This window comes from Pipistrellus kuhlii, unplaced genomic scaffold (assembly GCF_014108245.1).
Source record: "Pipistrellus kuhlii isolate mPipKuh1 unplaced genomic scaffold, mPipKuh1.p scaffold_m20_p_12, whole genome shotgun sequence".
Lineage (NCBI taxonomy): Eukaryota > Metazoa > Chordata > Mammalia > Chiroptera > Vespertilionidae > Pipistrellus > Pipistrellus kuhlii.
The window spans coordinates 16,760,799-16,779,056 of record NW_023425427.1 but is presented as its reverse complement, the minus strand read 5'-3'; the positions used below and the strand labels follow the sequence as shown (position 1 = coordinate 16,779,056).

Here is an 18,258-nt window from a genome sequence, read left to right as displayed (position 1 = left end):
ATATCAGTGTCCACACTTTGCAACTCGCTCTTCCCCTGGTTTCCTCTCCTCAGCTTTATCATCACCAGTTATTTATGCTGTTTCCTTTATGACACCTCAGCGCTTTTATTGCTGGCCTCATCTAAACATATTCTATTTTGTCACTATGCCTGGGTCTCACCAGGATAAGACAGTGTCATGAGAGTAGGCCGTCTGCTGTCTCTATTGCAGCATGGCATAGTCCGTACATAGTAGGTGCTTAATATAATGGGGGCCATATCTGTTGAATGAAGGCATGAATAAATTAAAGGCTGGAGGGTTTTTATTTACTATGATTTAGTCTCTGTCGCTTTTTAAAATGACACCTAAACTTTATTAGCCTTTTCCCAGTAATTGTGACCTGATATTGTTATGTTAACATCCTAATGAATCCAAACTCTGAAACACGGCCATGGGAACTGCTGGCAACTCGCATCCTGTCGTTGTGCTTCCAGTTTGCTAGTGGGGCTGCTGGCCAGTTCCAGAGGTCTACTTATATGTAAAGATATGAAGAACTTGGTCAGAATATTTGCTGAAAGTCCTGTTAATTGCATTCTCTAATTCATTAACTCAAACAACGTTTTCCTCCAACTTGTGAGGCCAGTTTGCAGTGATGATGAGATGAGTGTGTGGCTGCCTGTGGTTGTTAAGAAGTTTTAGTGAGATAACATTTGCACATAGTAGGACCTCAGTAGTACTTGCTATTGAATTTTTTCCAGTGAGGGGGATCTCTTCTGTTATTTCTCTTAACAAAAGTACAACATCTTTTGTGAGTGGGTTGGGCAGCGAGGTAAGATGGACCTTCAGCTCATTCAGGGCATTTTTAGAAAGAGCCTTTGATGTTTGCTATCCCTTCTATCATTGATATTTTCTGCTTTTTATGTATTTCTGAAGGTTTTAAAATATGGATAGTTGAGAATTTATAATTTTAAAGTTTGCATGACTTGTCCCTGTGAGAAACATTTTGCTGGTCAACAACTATAATTGGCTGTTTTTCTTTAAACATAAGAGCTGCCTATGGGAGCGAGTGTCTCAGTCCCGATTGATAGGTTCCATTAGTGCTTTGCATTTTACTTTTGCTCTGAGTCACTTTTGACATAAACATTAATTTCATTTCTCTGAATCCTGTAGAAGCCAGTCAGTGACAATTTGTTGAAGGATAACTATGTATGGTAGTAGATACTCTCAGTGTACAAAGATGAAAACTGTTGTTGATTGATCTTATTTTCCTGTTCTTGTAGAACCAGTGAGAATAGTGCTGAATAGTCTTAAACAAAACAAAACCTCTGATCGTTTTTTAAAAATCCAGTATCATATTTTATAAAGTGAATATTATTATCTCTAAAGGGTTATAAGGTTTACATCATGAAGAAAAAGTTAACTAATCACTGGCAACCAGATTTGTTAATGCATATTTGTCACAAACTATCATGGGATACACATGCACCATTAGCATACAACAAAATTCTGGGATAAGGAATATAAAAAGAGCCACAGCTCACTCCTCTTTAGTAACTTTTGTCATACTTCCACTGGGACACTTCTCTGTGCTGCAAGAATTTTAAAAACATGTAATACCTGACTTATATAGTTAGGGACACAAACTATATAAACAACAAACAAACAAACAAACAAAACACACCAAACAACAGTTAATACAACAATAGCCATCCAATGTGAATGCCTTGTCTTGAACCATAAATATATAGGTCATATAATAGAGTTGCATCTTATTGGTCACATCCCATAATAAGGTTACATCTGATTGGTTAATTTTTGATATTAGAAATCCTTATATACAAGTATAGGCATCTGAGTTTTTAAAAAATCACCTAGGGGCAAAAAGGTTAGGTAATTACTGTTATTTTTTAAATCAATAAAAATTATACCTATTTTTTTTGTCAGGTAGGCAAAAATATTTTTTGTGTGCCACAGAATTTTAGTAGTTTATGTGTGCCATGAGATGAAAAAGGCTGAAAATCACTGGCTTAACAGGTTGAGTTGAGCTGTGGATTGAATTAACACCTCTCAGTGCTAGATCAATGAAAGGCATAAGTTGAGTCTTTGTGTAAACACAGATTGACTTTCATTTATAGAAAGGAGAATCATTAATCACAAAATCTGTATTTATATGATCTGTTTAGATCTGTCATATTTGTAATAAAATCATAAGCAGTTAAGAGAAAGGAGAGCCACACATACAAAGCAAAATGATTTTGTTTTTATTATAAATCACATGGAAACATTTATTTACAGAATTGTAGCTTTAGCATCACTGGCGAAGTGGTAACATTTCTGAGTCACGGAATGGGGTGATGTATGCATTCTTGATAGAAATTTTGAAACTATAGTATGTCAATTCTGTTTGGTTTGTGTTTGTTGTTTTTCTAATAGTTAGAAACCAGGGCCTGAAGGAAACCCCAATTAAAACACCAGTAAATCCTGCAGGAACAGAGAAGTTAACGACAGGTGTCATTAGCCCTGAGAGGCGGTAAGTGTTTCTTAGACTTTTGATCTTTAGTATGTGTAACCAGATTTCCTTTTTTTCATATATGATAAACCTGATTAAGGCAAACCATCGTGAAGATTCTATCCGACTGTAGGAATGTCTGTCTGAGGATGGTCTTTGGCCATTACTGAGGCTATTGCCACTGCTTTCCTCAGGGGGTAGAATTGTGAACCTATCAGCGGAAGGGCTGGCACCTTAACCTAAGATACAGCAGGCTGGGAAGACAGCAGCCTGGGCCTCAGCCATGTAGATTTTTTCTCTGGGGCTCACGTTTCTCTGTACTTTTGCCAATAGAGCATAGACATTCACTAATAGATAGCAGTTGCTCAAAAATAATAAAGATACTAAAAGGTGTTTCAAAGAAAACTTTCTTGTCTGAGTGGTTCTGCAGCAAAGATGACCTTTCATTGTCTTTTATACTTACTTTTTCAAGCAGGATCAATTTTGAGTACAATTGAGAAAATTAGAATGTGAACTAGGTATTAGAATGTGAACTATGACATTATTAATTTTCAGATGGCTCGGGAAAGTTGTACATATATTTAATGTATTTATTATCTGTGTGACAATACATGTGACTGAATATTAACAATTGTTCATTGTACATTTGTTCAACTTTTGTGTCTATTTGACATTTTTTTTAAAAGGTAGGGATAAAATCGTTTTTCCAAGTGGCATTTGGCTGGGGGAAAGGATGGGGACTAAATTCCAGTAGAAGAATTTTGAGCAGTGAGGTGGGCTGGCCCTGGGATACCCAAATGAGGCCTGCCGGGCAAACGGGACGCGAGCACAGCCTGTGAGGCCCCAGTGGGCAGGAGGCCTAGCTCTGCTTGGGGGTTGTTTCGTGTTTTGTTTCTTTAAGGTGTCGCTCAGTGGAACTGGATCTCAACCAAGCACATGTAGAGGATACTCCAAAAAGAAAAGCAACCAAAGTGTTTGGCAGCCTTGAGAGAGGGTTGGATAAGGTTATTACTGTGTTTACCAGGAGCAAATGGAAGGGCTGTGCCAAAGATGGACCAAGAAGACGAAAGGTAAGTAGACTAAATCTTCAATGTGGATTTCAGAAGGTGACTCCTAACTGGACTACTTTAAAAAAAAAAAATATATATATATATATATATATATATATATATATATATATATATATATATATATATATTTTATTGATTTTTTTTTTACAGAGAGGAAAGGAGAGGGATAGAGAATTAGAAACATTGATGAGAGAAAAACATCGTACATGCCCTTGACCAGAATCAAACCTGGGACCCTTCAGTCTGTAGGCCGATGCTCTATCCACTGAACCAAACTGGTTAGGGCTTTTTTTTTTTTTTTTTTAATCAAAGTACTGAATGAATGGATTAGTATTTTTAAATTTATTTACTCATTGAGCATTTAGTTAATATATATATATTTTATAATTATTTCTTTTAAAAAATATATTTTTTTGATCTCAGAGAGGAAGGGAGAGGGGGAGAGAGAAAAACATCTTGATGGAGAGAATCACTGACCGGCCACCTCCTGCACGCCCCCCACTGAGGATCGAGCCAGCAACCCAGGCACGTGCCCTTGACAGGAACTGAACCCAGAACCCTTCAGTCCGTAGGCTGACACTCTATCTACTAAACCAAACCGTCGAGGGCTAGTTAATATTTTTGAGCATCTAAAATATGCGTATTACTATGCAATGGGCTTTGAGACTGCAGAGATAAATTAGATAAGGCCACCACTTTCAAGGAGCAAATAACTAGAATTTACATATTCAAATTGGGGTAGAGGGATTAATCACTGAGGCAACATGGAGGTGGGGAAGCATGGGACATCTATGAGCAACTGCCTTAAGGATGGGGACTTGAGCTCAGTGGCACCACAGAAGAGTCCCTGGCACATGGATAATTTTTAAGCCCTCATAGACTCTTTGAATGCATGGGAAGTTCATTTGAACTTTGAGTGTGATGTGTGTGAAGAAAATAGTGAGCGACAGGCTAGAAGGTGGGCTAAGAGGTTTGGATTGCATTTAATAGACACTAGGCTTTAAAAAATTGAATGTGTCAGTGAGATGGGCGCTATATTTGGTGGGGAAGGAAAAGTAAAATAAGTTATTAGTAGGTATAAAATATTGTACTTCTTACTCTCTTGGATTCTCTCTGATGAATGACATCTAATGAATGACATTTTTGTTTGGGGAAGTAAGAGGTAAGGGATGAATAAGACACAGCCCACGTCCTTGTGAAACTCAGAGTGGAATCGAATCCGGAACCTTTCAGTCCGCAGGCTGATGCTCTATCCACTGAACCAAACCAGTTTTGGCCTCTGGTATTTTCTTTATATTGACTGTTTTCTTAAGAAAAGGATTTATACAGGTATGATTGACATATAGTAAACAACACATCTTAAAAATGTATAGTTAACATACTTTTAGCAATAGATATGCACCTATGAAACCATCACCTTCAAGATGACTGACTTTTTTAATTAAATTTTTTAAAATTTTTTTTATTGATTTTAGATAGGAAGGGAGAGGGAGAAAGATAGAAACATCAATGATGAGATGTATCATTGATTGACTGCCTCCTGCATGCTCCCACAACCAAGGCATATGCCTGACCAGGAATTGAACTGTGATTTCTTGGTTCATAGATTGATGCTCAAACATTGAGCCACACCAGCCAGGCAAGATGACTGACTTTTAAAAATATATTTTATTGATTTTTTACAGAGAGGAAGGGAGAGGGAGAGAGAGTTAGAAACGTCGATGAGAGAGAAACATCGACCAATATACTTGCCCTTGTTGGGAATCGAACCTGGGACCTTTTAGTCCTCAGACCGACGCTCTACCACTGAGGCAAACCAGTTTCGGCAAGATGACTGACTTTTAAAAAACATTTATTTAAAAGAAAGCTAGCCCTGGTATTCTATAATATTTTTAAAATACTCAAGAAAGAATTAAGGAAACTAATCCAGCTATATACAAATGGAAATTTCTAGGGCATTTGTTTCATCTCCCCTCAGTTTATGTTTTAGGACTGTAAGTGTCTCTGTCATAGTGTAGGAAGGAAGAAACAGGTACAGTTTAAACAAATAGACATTATTTAGTATTTATTTCTTTAAAAAGATTGGTAGGAGAGGAAGATAAAAGTATTAAAAGGATGATATGGAAATAGTTAATAATAAACATGATTTCTCCAAGCTTTCCCAGTGCCATATTAATACAGTTTACCAAGAGGGGGTTGTAAATTCTTTCAGTATTTTTCTTGAAATATTTTCATTTGAAATCTTAGTACATGGAGGAAATTTTGTTCTCTAAATCAGGCAGGATGATCTTTGTGTTGATGTAAAGATTGACTTCTCACTCCTTTATCTTTTTAAGCTTCACTATAATGTGACTACAACCAGACTGGTGAATCCAGATCAGCTCTTGAATGAAATAATGGCTATTCTTCCAAAGAAGCACGTTGACTTTGTGCGGAAGGGGTAAGAAGCAACCTGATAGACTGTTGGATTTATTACTCGATATCTTTCGAGCTTTCAGAAAACATGGTTGATTCCTTTCTTCCCTTTAAACAATAGATATATTTCTCCCACCTCACTCCAAAAAGCTTTTGTGAGTATCATTGTTCAGAATTTATTCTCTTTTTGTTTTTAAGTACCCATTCTGTCACTACTTTAAAAATTAGACTTCTCAAAGTAGGAAAGTCTGAACAACTTCCAGTTTTCTTTTACATCCTATTCTTTCTTTCATGTTCTACTTTTCAGTAATATTTATAAATTGTAATCTAAACTTGTGAGATACCTGAGGCAAATCCAGGCTTTTATAGACGCCTGCTCTTTATGACTCGCTGTTTTACAGGATTGGGCTTTCAGTGTTAGGAAGTCATTTCCCCTAAGATGTGGGATGATCTGCCTTCACCACCTCGGTGGCTGTGATCGCATGGTCTAAACAGCCTGGCCCTCACTCTCACCTAAGATGTTCCTATTCCCAAGACCTCCCACTCAGTTATGTCTCTTCAAACACAGCTAAGAAGATCCACTAATATTTAATAAAAACTGTTAAATAGGCTAGTCAACCGAGAGATGAGATTTTTAAGAGTCATCTTTAACAAAAGTAATTTTGCTTTTCACTCTATACACGGGCGAGCACCTGTATATCGTTAGGACACGTTTAACTTGCTCTGACCTGTCCTTCATGCGTGGGGTTTAGCAATAGTTTCAGAACCTCTAGCCAAATCTATATCAGAGACTTTCAATGATCTTTCCTTCATCATCTGAGCTGCAACAGATCACTAACTGGCTGTTAACCAAAATTTGTTCTTCTAACTTCCCGGTCAACCAGAAGGTCTTTGCCTTGATCCTCTTTTTTACCTTCTTTGTTTTTCATTAGGTATTACCAGTTTCAGGTACAGTCCATATTATTCCTATCAGAAAAATTGCTTTTTCTCTTTCCTATGACTAAATGCTTCATTTTCCCATCGGGAGCCATAACTGTACTCCTTTAGGAATTACTGAGATTGACTGCTTATTTTTAAGTAGTAAAGCCCCAAAACACATAACTAAGTTAGAAAAATAATGATATTCTGTGAAACCTCATAATACATAACAGATAGAAGTAATAAATACCTCCACACTTCTGCGAACCAGCTCCGAATCCTGTGCCCCTGAATAGGGACCTGAAATTTAAAATTTATCCTACTGGTTATTGTTTGTGTTTATTGAAGATCAGTAAGACAATGAAATAAAACTAAAATACAATGTAAGATAATAAAAACAGATTTCCATGAATTCAATTTATGCAGCTTTTCAGGAACATACCTGTTTCTTTTCTTTTCTTAAATTTTTTTGATTAAGGTATTACATGTGTACGTATCTTCCCATTGCTCCCCCTCTCCCCCACACTCCCATACATGCCCTCTTCCCCCAGTGTCTTGTGTCCATTGGTTATGCTTATATGCATGCACACAAGTCCTTCAGTTATACCTGTTTCTTAAGCTGTGTTTAAGGCTTCATTTAGTCTGGCCTTTCCATTGTCAGAGGAGGTCACATGCAGTTCTGACTATGTATGCCGAACGTTTCCGCCATGGGAATGCACCACCTCTTTGGGCTTTCTTTTATAACCCTGCCATAAAGTGTGGCGATCGTAACTTCTTATTACCATAGGAGAGACCTCAAAACCTTGTGTCCTCTGACAGGTTGGTGGCTTCATCCTTATTTATATGAAAGACAGAAGATTCTGATGAGGTGCATGCAAAAAAAAAATATTCTTAATCTTCCCTGAGCTTTGCTTTGTTGTGAACATTGGAATTGGCCTAATGTTCACGGATTACACTGTTGAAAGAATTGCATAAAAGGTGCCAGAAGATTTCTTGAGCGTGAATGGCATGTCTAGCTATGAAAGAAGGGCTTTTCTTTGGAGCAATGGAGAATTCTGGTAAAGCCTTTTCATCCTTATTCTTTCTTAAGATCCTAGTTCAGCTTCTGGGAAAACACCAGCCATACTCCATCACAAACGCCTAGCGAGGCCATTTGGAAGCTGTAAGCAGTAATATATTGCTTAATAGGAAATAATGGTTTATTTTGTCCACTGGCCTCCAAGAGGCTTAGAAATCTCTTGTATTATACAGAATATTCATGGTTCTCCTACTAACTGGCTCCTTATCTTGTTTTTTTCACAGCTATACACTGAAGTGTCAAACACAGTCAGATTTTGGCAAAGTGACAATGCAGTTTGAACTAGAAGTATGCCAGCTTCAGAAACCCGATGTGGTGGGTATCAGGAGGCAGCGGCTTAAGGGTGATGCCTGGGTTTACAAGAGATTAGTGGAAGACATCCTGTCTAGCTGCAAGGTGTAATTGATGGATGGTTTCCACGCTGCTGGAAGGGGATGGGTGTGATACAGAGACTGGTGTGATTGGTTTGATTCTCAAAGCCCATTGGAATGACAAACTCCTTTCCAAAGAGTTATCTTAAAGACCAATATATTTTTGTTCTTAAACAAAAGATATTATTTTGTGGATGAATCTAAGGCTAGCCCATCTGTCATTATCTGTTCTTTTTTTAATCACATGGCTTTGTGTATTAACAACTGTTGACTTTCCTAGACTCACTTCCATATGTGAATGTAAGCTCTTAACTATGTCTCCTTTTAATGTGTAATTTCTTTCCGAAATAAAACCATTTGTGACTGTCAGCAGGCTTCTCCTCTCCTTTGTTCTTGATTTTGTTTCAAATAAAACCTCAAATGGCTTCCTTACTATTAAGTAGAAACTATTTGGAGTATGTTTTATCTGTTATCAAATATGCCTTGGGCAGAAAAGCAGATAAGAATTCATTTGCATAATTTTTTCCTGTCTCTGATTTAAGTAGGATTTATTGAGATCGTTAACTAAGTCACAGCTGTGGTTACCAGAGTTAAACAACACATTTAATATGTTGAATAAAAGAGTATTGACTTCGGTAAGTGTGTTCGGTCAACAATGATAAGTATCTGAACTATGAACCTCCATGAAATGTTACTTTATGGTAATTTTTCTTAAGTCTCAATGTTGGCCTCAAATTTGTGTTTTTATTTCATTTTATTGGTCTCTAAAGGCCAGCACTCAAGTTATATTTGTATGGATTTTACCAATTAAACTAGTTGGAGAAAAATAGCACTGTTTCCAGCCAATACTCAGGGAGTGCTTTGTTCAGTAAACATTTATTAAGCACTTTACAAGCAGTAGGTTCTGGGGCTGAAGATGACACTGTCCAGTAAACTCAAGGAGCGTTCACAGGGGCAGGTGCATAAGCCAGTGTTGACAGCCTGGAGGGGATGCTCAACTTTGCCTGGAGGAGAAAGGGATGATTTCTTAGAGGAAACAACATTTGGTCTTGAAGGATATATGAGTCAACAGAAAGGGAAGAGGGAGTAGGACATTCTCAACAGCCAGTAGAGAGTGTATGAAAGCATGCTTGGTGTGTTTAGGGTGGAGGCAGCAGGTGGTTCAAGGGGGCAATAGCAGGAGGTGAGGGTGGAAAGTTGACTGGGAAATAAGTGATGAAAGAATTGGAAGGATCTTGAATGTTCCACGGAACTATTTTGGCAAAGCAGAGCTGGCAAAGGTTCTTTCACCTTCAAGAGAAACCCTACACCCACTAGTGGTTATTCCCAATTCCCCATCTTACAGCCGAGGCAACCACGAATAGGGAAGTGTTAATGCCACCACCACCCACATTGGTGGGAGTATGTCATTAAGTGGAAGAGAACTCAGGGTTGTTAGCCGATTTTTAGAAATTTAAGGTGTTTGAAATGGCAGTTGTTAAAAAACTCTGTTACATCCTACCAGGGAGACCTTGAGCAATTGCTTGGCTTCTAAAACCTTCAGGTTGTCAACTGTATAACAGAATAAATATGCCCTCCTCAGAGAGTGGTTATAAGAATTGCCAGAATACGTGTGCAGCTCACAGCACAGGGTCTGCCCAGAGTAAGCCCCGAAAGATGAGCTTCATAGTATTCTCCTAACCGGTCTGCACATGGAGTCATCTTATCAAAACAAATGCTATCTGATTGGTATGCCTGCCCACTCCTAGTCCTTCCACTGCCAAACTCAATGCCCCCTAAATGATTACCCAGTTGATCCAATGCCATTTGTTGAATATTTAGTCATTCTTATCTCACTTTTAACTTGATTGAGTTCAGTTACTCTGTCAACATTTACTGAATTTGATCTTCATAGTTGGTGTGAGGTGGGATATGGATAAGAATACATGTTATGATCCTGCTATCAAGGTGTTAAGGCCTTCAACCAGAAACACTGGCCAGCAATAAGATTTATAGAAGTTTACTCCTGGGTGTGTGTTTATTAATTAATTAATTTATTTATTTATTTATTTTGGTGGGAGTGGCTGTCTCCTTTCTCTAAGTCAACTTTCATAGTATCTGAGGAGATAGTTTGAGGTAGGACTTTTTAATATGTTTTTTTTTTTTTTTTTACAGAGAGAAAGGGAGAGGAATAGAGAGTTGGAAACATTGATCAGTTGCCTCCAGTACACCCCCTACTGGGGATGTGCCCGCAACCAATGTACATGCCCTTGACCGGAATCGAACCCGGGACCCCCCAGTCTGCAGGCTGACGCTCTATCCACTGAGCCAAACCAGTCAGGCCGGGGTAGGACTGCTTAATCCTGGTTTGAGGCGTTAGAAAGACGCCCCTAAGATCAGCTATGCCATCTTGTGTCACTGCCAGTGAGACTGCATTTTAGTAGAAAGAGCCCTGGGTTCTGGGACTCAGGCACTTGGACTCAAGACCTAGTCCTGCTGTCTGACCTTGGGTAAGTCACTGCCTGTCTCCAGGCTTGTTTCTATAAACATGATACACATGGGACCACATACTAACCTTATTTAGGGTCCCTTCTAGCCGACACCACAAATGACATCAAAGTTTTATGTATAATTTGTTTGATGGATTCAAGTGTCAGCCAAGGTAAGTAGCTCCAACATTGTAGCTACAAACACCTCACCATGTAATGTAAGTCTACACCCGAAACACAGCACTCCTCCCACAGGGCACCTGGCCTGGAAACCACAGCTGCATTTAAACGTCCATTCTGCTGACCTGCTTGGTGTTTTAAAGTTCCACTGGTTTATACGTTGAAAAGCTTCAGGCATTTGTTTGATGGAGAGAAATAATATTTTGAATTACCAAGCAGGAAGGCGTAATTCTACAGGAGACACTTTCAAAGAGGTTTGGTGGCTGATGGGAAATTTCTTACATTTGTCCTAAGAGATGTAAACCGTACAGAAGGCCAGGGTGTACCCAGAGGCAGGAGTGGTGTACTTGGCTATTTTAGAGTCAGGGGAAGAAAAACAGGTTTTTGGGGAAGGAGTGTCTCATGATTTCACATTTGTATTTCATTTTTATATTTTAATGTATTTTTAACGTAAAATTTGATTTTATTTGGGGCTAGATATTTGAATTAGGAAATATTGATTTGTAGAATTTTAGAGTCCAAAGGGGTTCTTGAGATAAAAGTCTACTTCCCTTCTCCCCACCCCCTCCCGTCCCCATCCCTGCTATGTCCTTAGTTGAGAGGAGGATCTTTTTATAGAGAGAGAGAGAGAGAGAGATGGAAAGAAATCATAGGGGACAAGTCCAGGGTGACAGGATCCACCATCCATCATGGCTCCTGACTACGAACAGTTGGAGCCTTTCTCTTTACTCTGTGGGTGTTTTTTTTTAATTAACCTTTTTTCATTTTTCCTACTTTAGAAGTTCACATTATAGTCCTTTGTTCATTCTCCTCTTTTCTCTCGATAATGAAAATGGATATAATATGAACTTAAACTCACTTGCCCTGGGTCATTGCCAGTGCTTAATAAAAGTGTATTAGTATTTGTAGTAATGATAATAACCCGCAGATAATGATGTCGCTAAAGACCAAAGGGTCCCCTTGCATGAGAAGCCCCCCTGCCCCCATCCCTCCAGTTGCCTAGCTTTGCTGGATTTAACGGAGACCTTGACTGCTTCAGATAGTCATTGTCCCTTTTAAATTATCAAGGTTTCATGGAGACAAGCATTCTTCACTTAAGGGTTTTCCAGACTGTCTGATGTGCTGGGCTCTGGATAACCTTGTTCCTATGTCATCATATGTCATGCTGCCTCTCGGAAATTGTTTCCTGATGTTTGCAAAAATGAACTACTTAAAGGAAAACTAAAAGAAATTCCCTTTGTTCATTTCACTCACACACACACACACACACACACACACACACACTTCACTATTGTAAATGGTTACACTCAAATAAGGTCAAGGTCATGAGGGGATTTGAAGCTGTGTGATGTGAGGAGAGGAGGAAGGAATGGAGGTGACCAGCCTTTCCAGAGATGAGGCTGAGGAGGACATGTGACAGGCATCTTAACAAATCTGAAGTTATGTGGAAGAGGGATTTGACCTTTTTTGGAGGACCCATTGGCTATAAGGAAAACGGAATACATGGGGATGAGAAGCTGGGTGTGGTTTGAAACGAGGTAGGACTTTCTTCTCAGATGTCTGGGAAGGGACGATGCTTGTCCAGGAAGTGGCCAGTTCCTTGTCCCCGGGGTGGTCCAGCAGAGGCAGGAGAGCTCCTCAGCAGGGACCGTTGGGAAGTGGTTATGAGGATTAGGTGAGGTTTGAGTTGAATCACATGAGGTTCCTTTTTAATCCTGTAAGCAATCATTTTATCAGGTTCTTGACATGAGAATCTAGTATCTGAATTCTGCCTTGCAGAGTGGAAGCCCCAGGGGTTTCTTGATAGAAAACTCAAGTGTAGCACCTGGCTTTAGAAAGAGGGAAATGGCCTGGTCAGTGCAGCTCAGTGGCTGAGCATGGACCTCTGAACCAAGAGGTCACGGTTTGATTCCCAGTCAGGGCACATGCCTGGATTACCTGCTTGATCCCCATTGTGGGATATGCAGGAGGCAGCCAAATAATGATTCTCTCTCCTCATTGGTGTTTCTATCTTTCCCTCTTCCTTCCTCTCTGAAATCAATAAAATATGTAGTAGTATATGTTTTGAAAAGGAAGGTTGAAAATGAGCCCAATATCTCTCCTTGCCCCAGAGTTGTAGACTCGATCTAAGCTGCAGTTGGACCCAGCCACCGTCAACCACATCCCTGAAGAGTAGATGAAGGAGCTGAAGAGAGATTGGAGAGGGAATGATAAGTCACCGAAGTCAAGAGAGGAGATCTTTGAAAAGGGGATTTAGATGGCAGCACTGGGTGCTGCAGAGAGGACAGGGATGCGAAGGAAGGAGAAGAGAGCGTTGGCTCTCAGGAAGACAAGGGAACTGTGAGAAGTGGAGGCAAGAAGTTCAGATCACCCTCATGGATTTGGCTGCAAGAATGACTGGGGGAAGTTAGACAGGCAGGACCATGAAGGTGAAGATTGAAGGCAGAGGGAAGGAGAGGGAAGATGAGGAGAAATGTCTGATGTTGGAGGCAGAAAAGGTGTGGGTAGGTAGACAGAACTTCAGTATGGTATTATAATTTGCAAAGTGCTTTTCACATCCAAGATGCTATTTGATCCTTTAGATAGTATTCTGTAGTCTTCAGATAGCATCTCCATTTTTCAGGTTCAGAAACAGACTCTGTGGAGATGGGGCCAGGTTTAAGGGGAAGGTGAGAAATCTTTTGGTCTAAAGGGGACCTTAGAGTATGGCTGCGGAGGACACTGCCCGGAGCTAAAGAGCACCTCTGACTTGCTTGTTGCTGCATTCAGGGACACCATATCTCTTCTTGGCCTCTGACTGCTGACTGCTTCCTCCATTGGTAACTCCCCCTGCTTTTGACTTTAATCTCTTCTGGTTTTCCTACCACTTCACTCAGTCTACTTTTCAGCCTCTTCCTCTCTCTTTCCCTTCAATGTTTTCTTCTTACACTTCACATTTCTCCTCATCCTTCCTATGGCTCATCATGACTCCCAAATCTGTTCTCTGGTCCAGATCTCTCTCCTCAGCTCCACCCCCTGTGTCTACCTTTCCACTATAGAGCTCCATTTGCTAGTAGATGTTCCATAGGTTCCTAAGAGGCAAGATTTCTAGACCCAAACTTACTAATTTTCTCCTATGTTTTCAATCTTTATGGTGACTTATACACCCCACGTTGCCTGAAATAGCCTCAGTTTAAGCCTATTTTGCCAGTATAATTATTAATAATCCATCCTTTTACTCTAGAAAACTTCCTTGTTTGAATGATACCTTACATGGCCATTTTATCCATTTTGGACAATGGCATGACCACTCACTTAAATGCCCGTGGGAGAAACTTCATATTTATCCTAACCCTTCTCGCGTTCCACTCCCACAGTCTGTATTGCTCATCTCCAGTAGACTTTGAAGCCCTGGAGGCAGGGACACTATATATATATACATATATATATATATATATATATATATATATATATATATATATGGTGTTTTTTAATTGATTTCAGAGAGAGAAAGGGAGAAGGAAAGAGAGATGCAAACATCAATGATCACAGAATCATTGATTGACTGTGTGCTGCATGCTCTCTACTAGAAATCGAGCTCTCAACCCGGGGCATGCGCCCTGACCAGGAATAGAAGCATGACCTCCTGACTCATAGATTGACACTCAACCACTGAGCTACACTGGCTTGGCAGGGACAGTATCTTTTTTATTCGCCTGATATTCCCAGTGCCAACCACAAAGTCTGGCCTATACAAGATGCCAATAAATGTCAAGTGAAGACTATGAAGATGGAATTAAGGGATCGAATTAGAAGCCAAAGAATATTAGGGCTGGAAGGGTGGGTCCTTAGGCCTATTTTCTCATTTTCCAGATAAGAACATTGAAGCCTAGTGTGGTGAGTGGACTTGATGAAAATCCTACAGATAGTTAGTGCAGGGTGAGTAGTGGACCACAGATTTGCCAGAATCTGTCGAAGAGTCTTTTCTAGATGATTTCAATCTTCTTCATGAAGTAAAAGGATAGCTCAGCAGGTAGCCTTCATTAGGCCCTTGTGTGTGTGTGTGTGTGTGTGTGTGTGTGTGTGTGCGCGCGCGTGCGCGGAGGTCATGCTTCTATTCCTGGGGGCTTTGGGGTGTGTCATGAAGAAGATTGGATATTTCTGCTTCCAACAATGTTCAAAGATGCTGAGCAGACTTTTGAAGGCTTATTTGAGAGGCATCACACCAGTTTTCTATTGGAGACAGTCTCGCCTTCTTAACATTGCCAGATCAGGTTAAAATACAAGCTGATCTGACAGTAGCTCAGGTCTTGTTTTTGTTTTTAACCTACGGATCAGGTGCTGGGAAACACCCTCAGCACTGCAGGAGGCCATGACATCATTTATTGCTCCGTCTTATGCTGTGTTGGTAGACACAGGGATTCTGGAAAAGAGGGTGTCTGGCTGCCTTTAGTAGAATCTTCCCCCTCCTCTGTTAGTTCATTTCGGAGTCTTCTCTTAGCCTGATCTTGGCTACTAACATCATTTGGTTTTGAAAAAAATCATTCCATTTTCTGAACTTTGTGTTCCTCTTTTGTAAAATGAGGTTAGACTAATAGTCCAGTATTTCCCAAACTTTTGGCATATGTGTACCCCTTCTATAATTTTCATAACGCTGAGTACCCCTCATACTCATGAGAACGTAGGATTAGGCACAGCTAAACACAGTGCAGTGCATATCCCCACCAAACTGGTGCAACGCGTACCCCCACCAAACTCCTCCCGTACCCTTGGGGTACATGTACCACACTTTGGGAAACACTGGACTAGATCCTCTCAGAGTGGCAGCCAGCCCTGATTTCCAGCATGCGGAAGGCTCCTTCCCGTGGCTGGAGCAGACATACGTTCACTTCTACCATCGATATCAAAATCTGTGTCTCTGCCTTGTTCGTGGCCAGGCTGAGAATCTCTCCTACTCTTACACTTGATACTTATACTCATCATCCCTTAAATATCTAATTCTCTTTCTTTTCTAAACACTCTAATAAGCTACATTAAAGTTTAATTATGAAGTTGTTAACCATAGAAAATTATTAAATAAGCGAGTTTGGGATGAGCGTGGAACAGCTGAAATACAATGAGTGACTATTTCAGAATGAGCACTTTGGAAAAGAAATTTATGCATAGAAAACAATGGAGAATTACAATTAAGAGCTCTGGGGATCTCACACTGATTTGTCCAGCTATTACATAGTCATTTCAATTTAAATTAAAATTGTAACTATTTTCTAGACTACTCAAAATATGAGGTGTCACATTAAGAGTTTTAATGGTGCGTTCTCTGGGGAATGCAAAAATGCGAGGTTGTAGCACATAAATAACTATATAGCGAAGAGTGAATAAATTCTCTGCCAAAACTGAATATGATAAAAACAAAAATGACAGTGGATTATTTTATTCCCTCTAGTGAAGCACAGCTCACATATTAAAGCAAAGAAACAGTTCACAGGGTGTCTAATTCCATATCACTTTGTCAGAGTTGATGAAAAGAACAACACAAAAAATTTTAACTGGTTGATGAACTCTGCCATCAATGAGGCCACATATTTTGTTCCCAAAGAAAAAAATTTTTTTTTTAGTTACAGAAAGTTGATATTAAGATTTGAAAGCCCCAATTCGTAGAAAATTGGATTAGTCAAGGTTTTAACCACTGAAGAACATGCTTAAGGCAATCAAGCTTCTGGAGGAGGAGGAAAGATTAAGTCAAAAGCAGGAGGTGTGGCTTACAGGAGTAGGCTAAACCGTGTGGTGTGTGTGTTTGTCATGTATACTAGAATGATTGGTAGAATGGGTAAAAGGTCTGATGATAGCACACAAAGATTTGGAATTTTATCGTCATACAAGTGAATTAAGATTTTATCAAAGCAGCATTTGGACACCAGAAGAAATAAAAGAATTAATTGAAGTAAGTACCAGGCACAGAAGGCTTACCATAACTAACTGGCTGAGCTTCCTGGTAGCCAAGAAGAACAGGAAACTCGTAGTAGATTTCATAATTCTTGGAGGTATCAATGTTTCCCTACTCCTAAGGTCTTGGAGAAAGCTGTTGTTCAGAGAAGTGATCTCAAATTTGAGTATACTTAAGAATTATCTGGGGAGCCCTAGCCAGTTTGGCTCAGTGGATAGAGCATTGGCCTATGGACTGAAGGGTCCTGGGTCTGGGCTCAATTCCAGTCAAGGGCCATACCCAGATTGCAGATTTGATTCCCAGTGGGGGCCTTGCAGGAGGCAGCTGACCAATTATTATCTCTCCTCATTTGGTGTTTCCATCTCTCTCTTTTTCTCCCTTCCTCTCTGAAATTATATATATATATATATATTTAAAAAAGAATTATCTGGGGAGTTTAAAAAAATACTACTGCATGAATCCTGCCTCTAGACTAGAGAGTCTCTTGAATTTGTCTGGAGTAGGACATACACATCTCTATATATTATTATATATTTTTATTGATTTCAGAGAGGAAGGGAGAGGGAGAGATATAGAGAAACATCAATAATGAGAGAGAATCATCAATCAGCTGCCTACTGGGGATCGAGCCTGAAACCCAGGCATGTGCCCTGACTGGAAAGGGAACTCTGACCTCCTAATTCATAGGTCCAAGCTCAACCACTGAGCCACACCCGCCGGGCTACATCTGTATATTTTAAAACCTCAGGTGGGTTTGATGCACAGCCAGGCTTGTGGCTCAGCGGTATAGAACCTTACGGGAAATAAATGAGTAATCATTGCTTTCCAGAAGATGAAAAAACTCTTAATACAACCAATTATATTGGTCCTTAAAACAAGAGGAGTATTGATTTGTAGATTAGTGAAGGCATTTCTAAAACAATTTAAATTCAGTTTTCCTGCCACATAAAACTACAGGCATCTGTACTTTCAGTAATCAATTCTTGACATTTTGCACACAACTTGGGAGCCAATTTTCCATTCTTTTAAATAGAAAAAAATAATTCAGTGTGTTACATGTCAACCCCAAACCCTCAACCAGGTCTTACTAAAACATAAGCAAAACTAAACGCCTTTTATTTAAGTTACAAGTTATCATAACAGGATGAAAAAGGCTTACAACATCCTTTCCTGTTATTAAACAATAAACTGGTTTTTAACAGTTGTTTGTACCCAGTGACAGCTTCGTTTAGTGTCAGCCCCACTGGGGACACACCTCCCTGTGGTATTTCCGTGTGCCTTTCAGATTTTTCCATGTGATGCTGATGGTTTACCAATTGTAGTTGCATCCAATGTTCTACAGAA

General features: G+C 39.6%; 1 protein-coding gene across 3 annotated transcripts in view; it reads left to right on the top strand.

Moving 5' to 3' along the window:
- MELK (maternal embryonic leucine zipper kinase) overlaps positions 1 to 8,709 on the top strand; it is a 53,236-nt gene extending 44,527 nt beyond the window's left edge. For all 3 annotated transcript variants that reach the window (XM_045579999.1, XM_036433370.2, XM_045579998.1), the window contains 4 exons: positions 2,413 to 2,509; positions 3,390 to 3,558; positions 5,895 to 5,998; positions 8,194 to 8,709. In XM_045579999.1, coding sequence (XP_045435955.1) covers positions 2,413 to 2,509; positions 3,390 to 3,558; positions 5,895 to 5,998; positions 8,194 to 8,371 — 548 coding nt within the window. In that variant the 3' untranslated portion in view covers positions 8,372 to 8,709. The remainder of the gene's footprint in view (positions 1 to 2,412; positions 2,510 to 3,389; positions 3,559 to 5,894; positions 5,999 to 8,193) is intronic.
- The last annotated feature ends 9,549 nt before the right edge of the window (positions 8,710 to 18,258 follow it).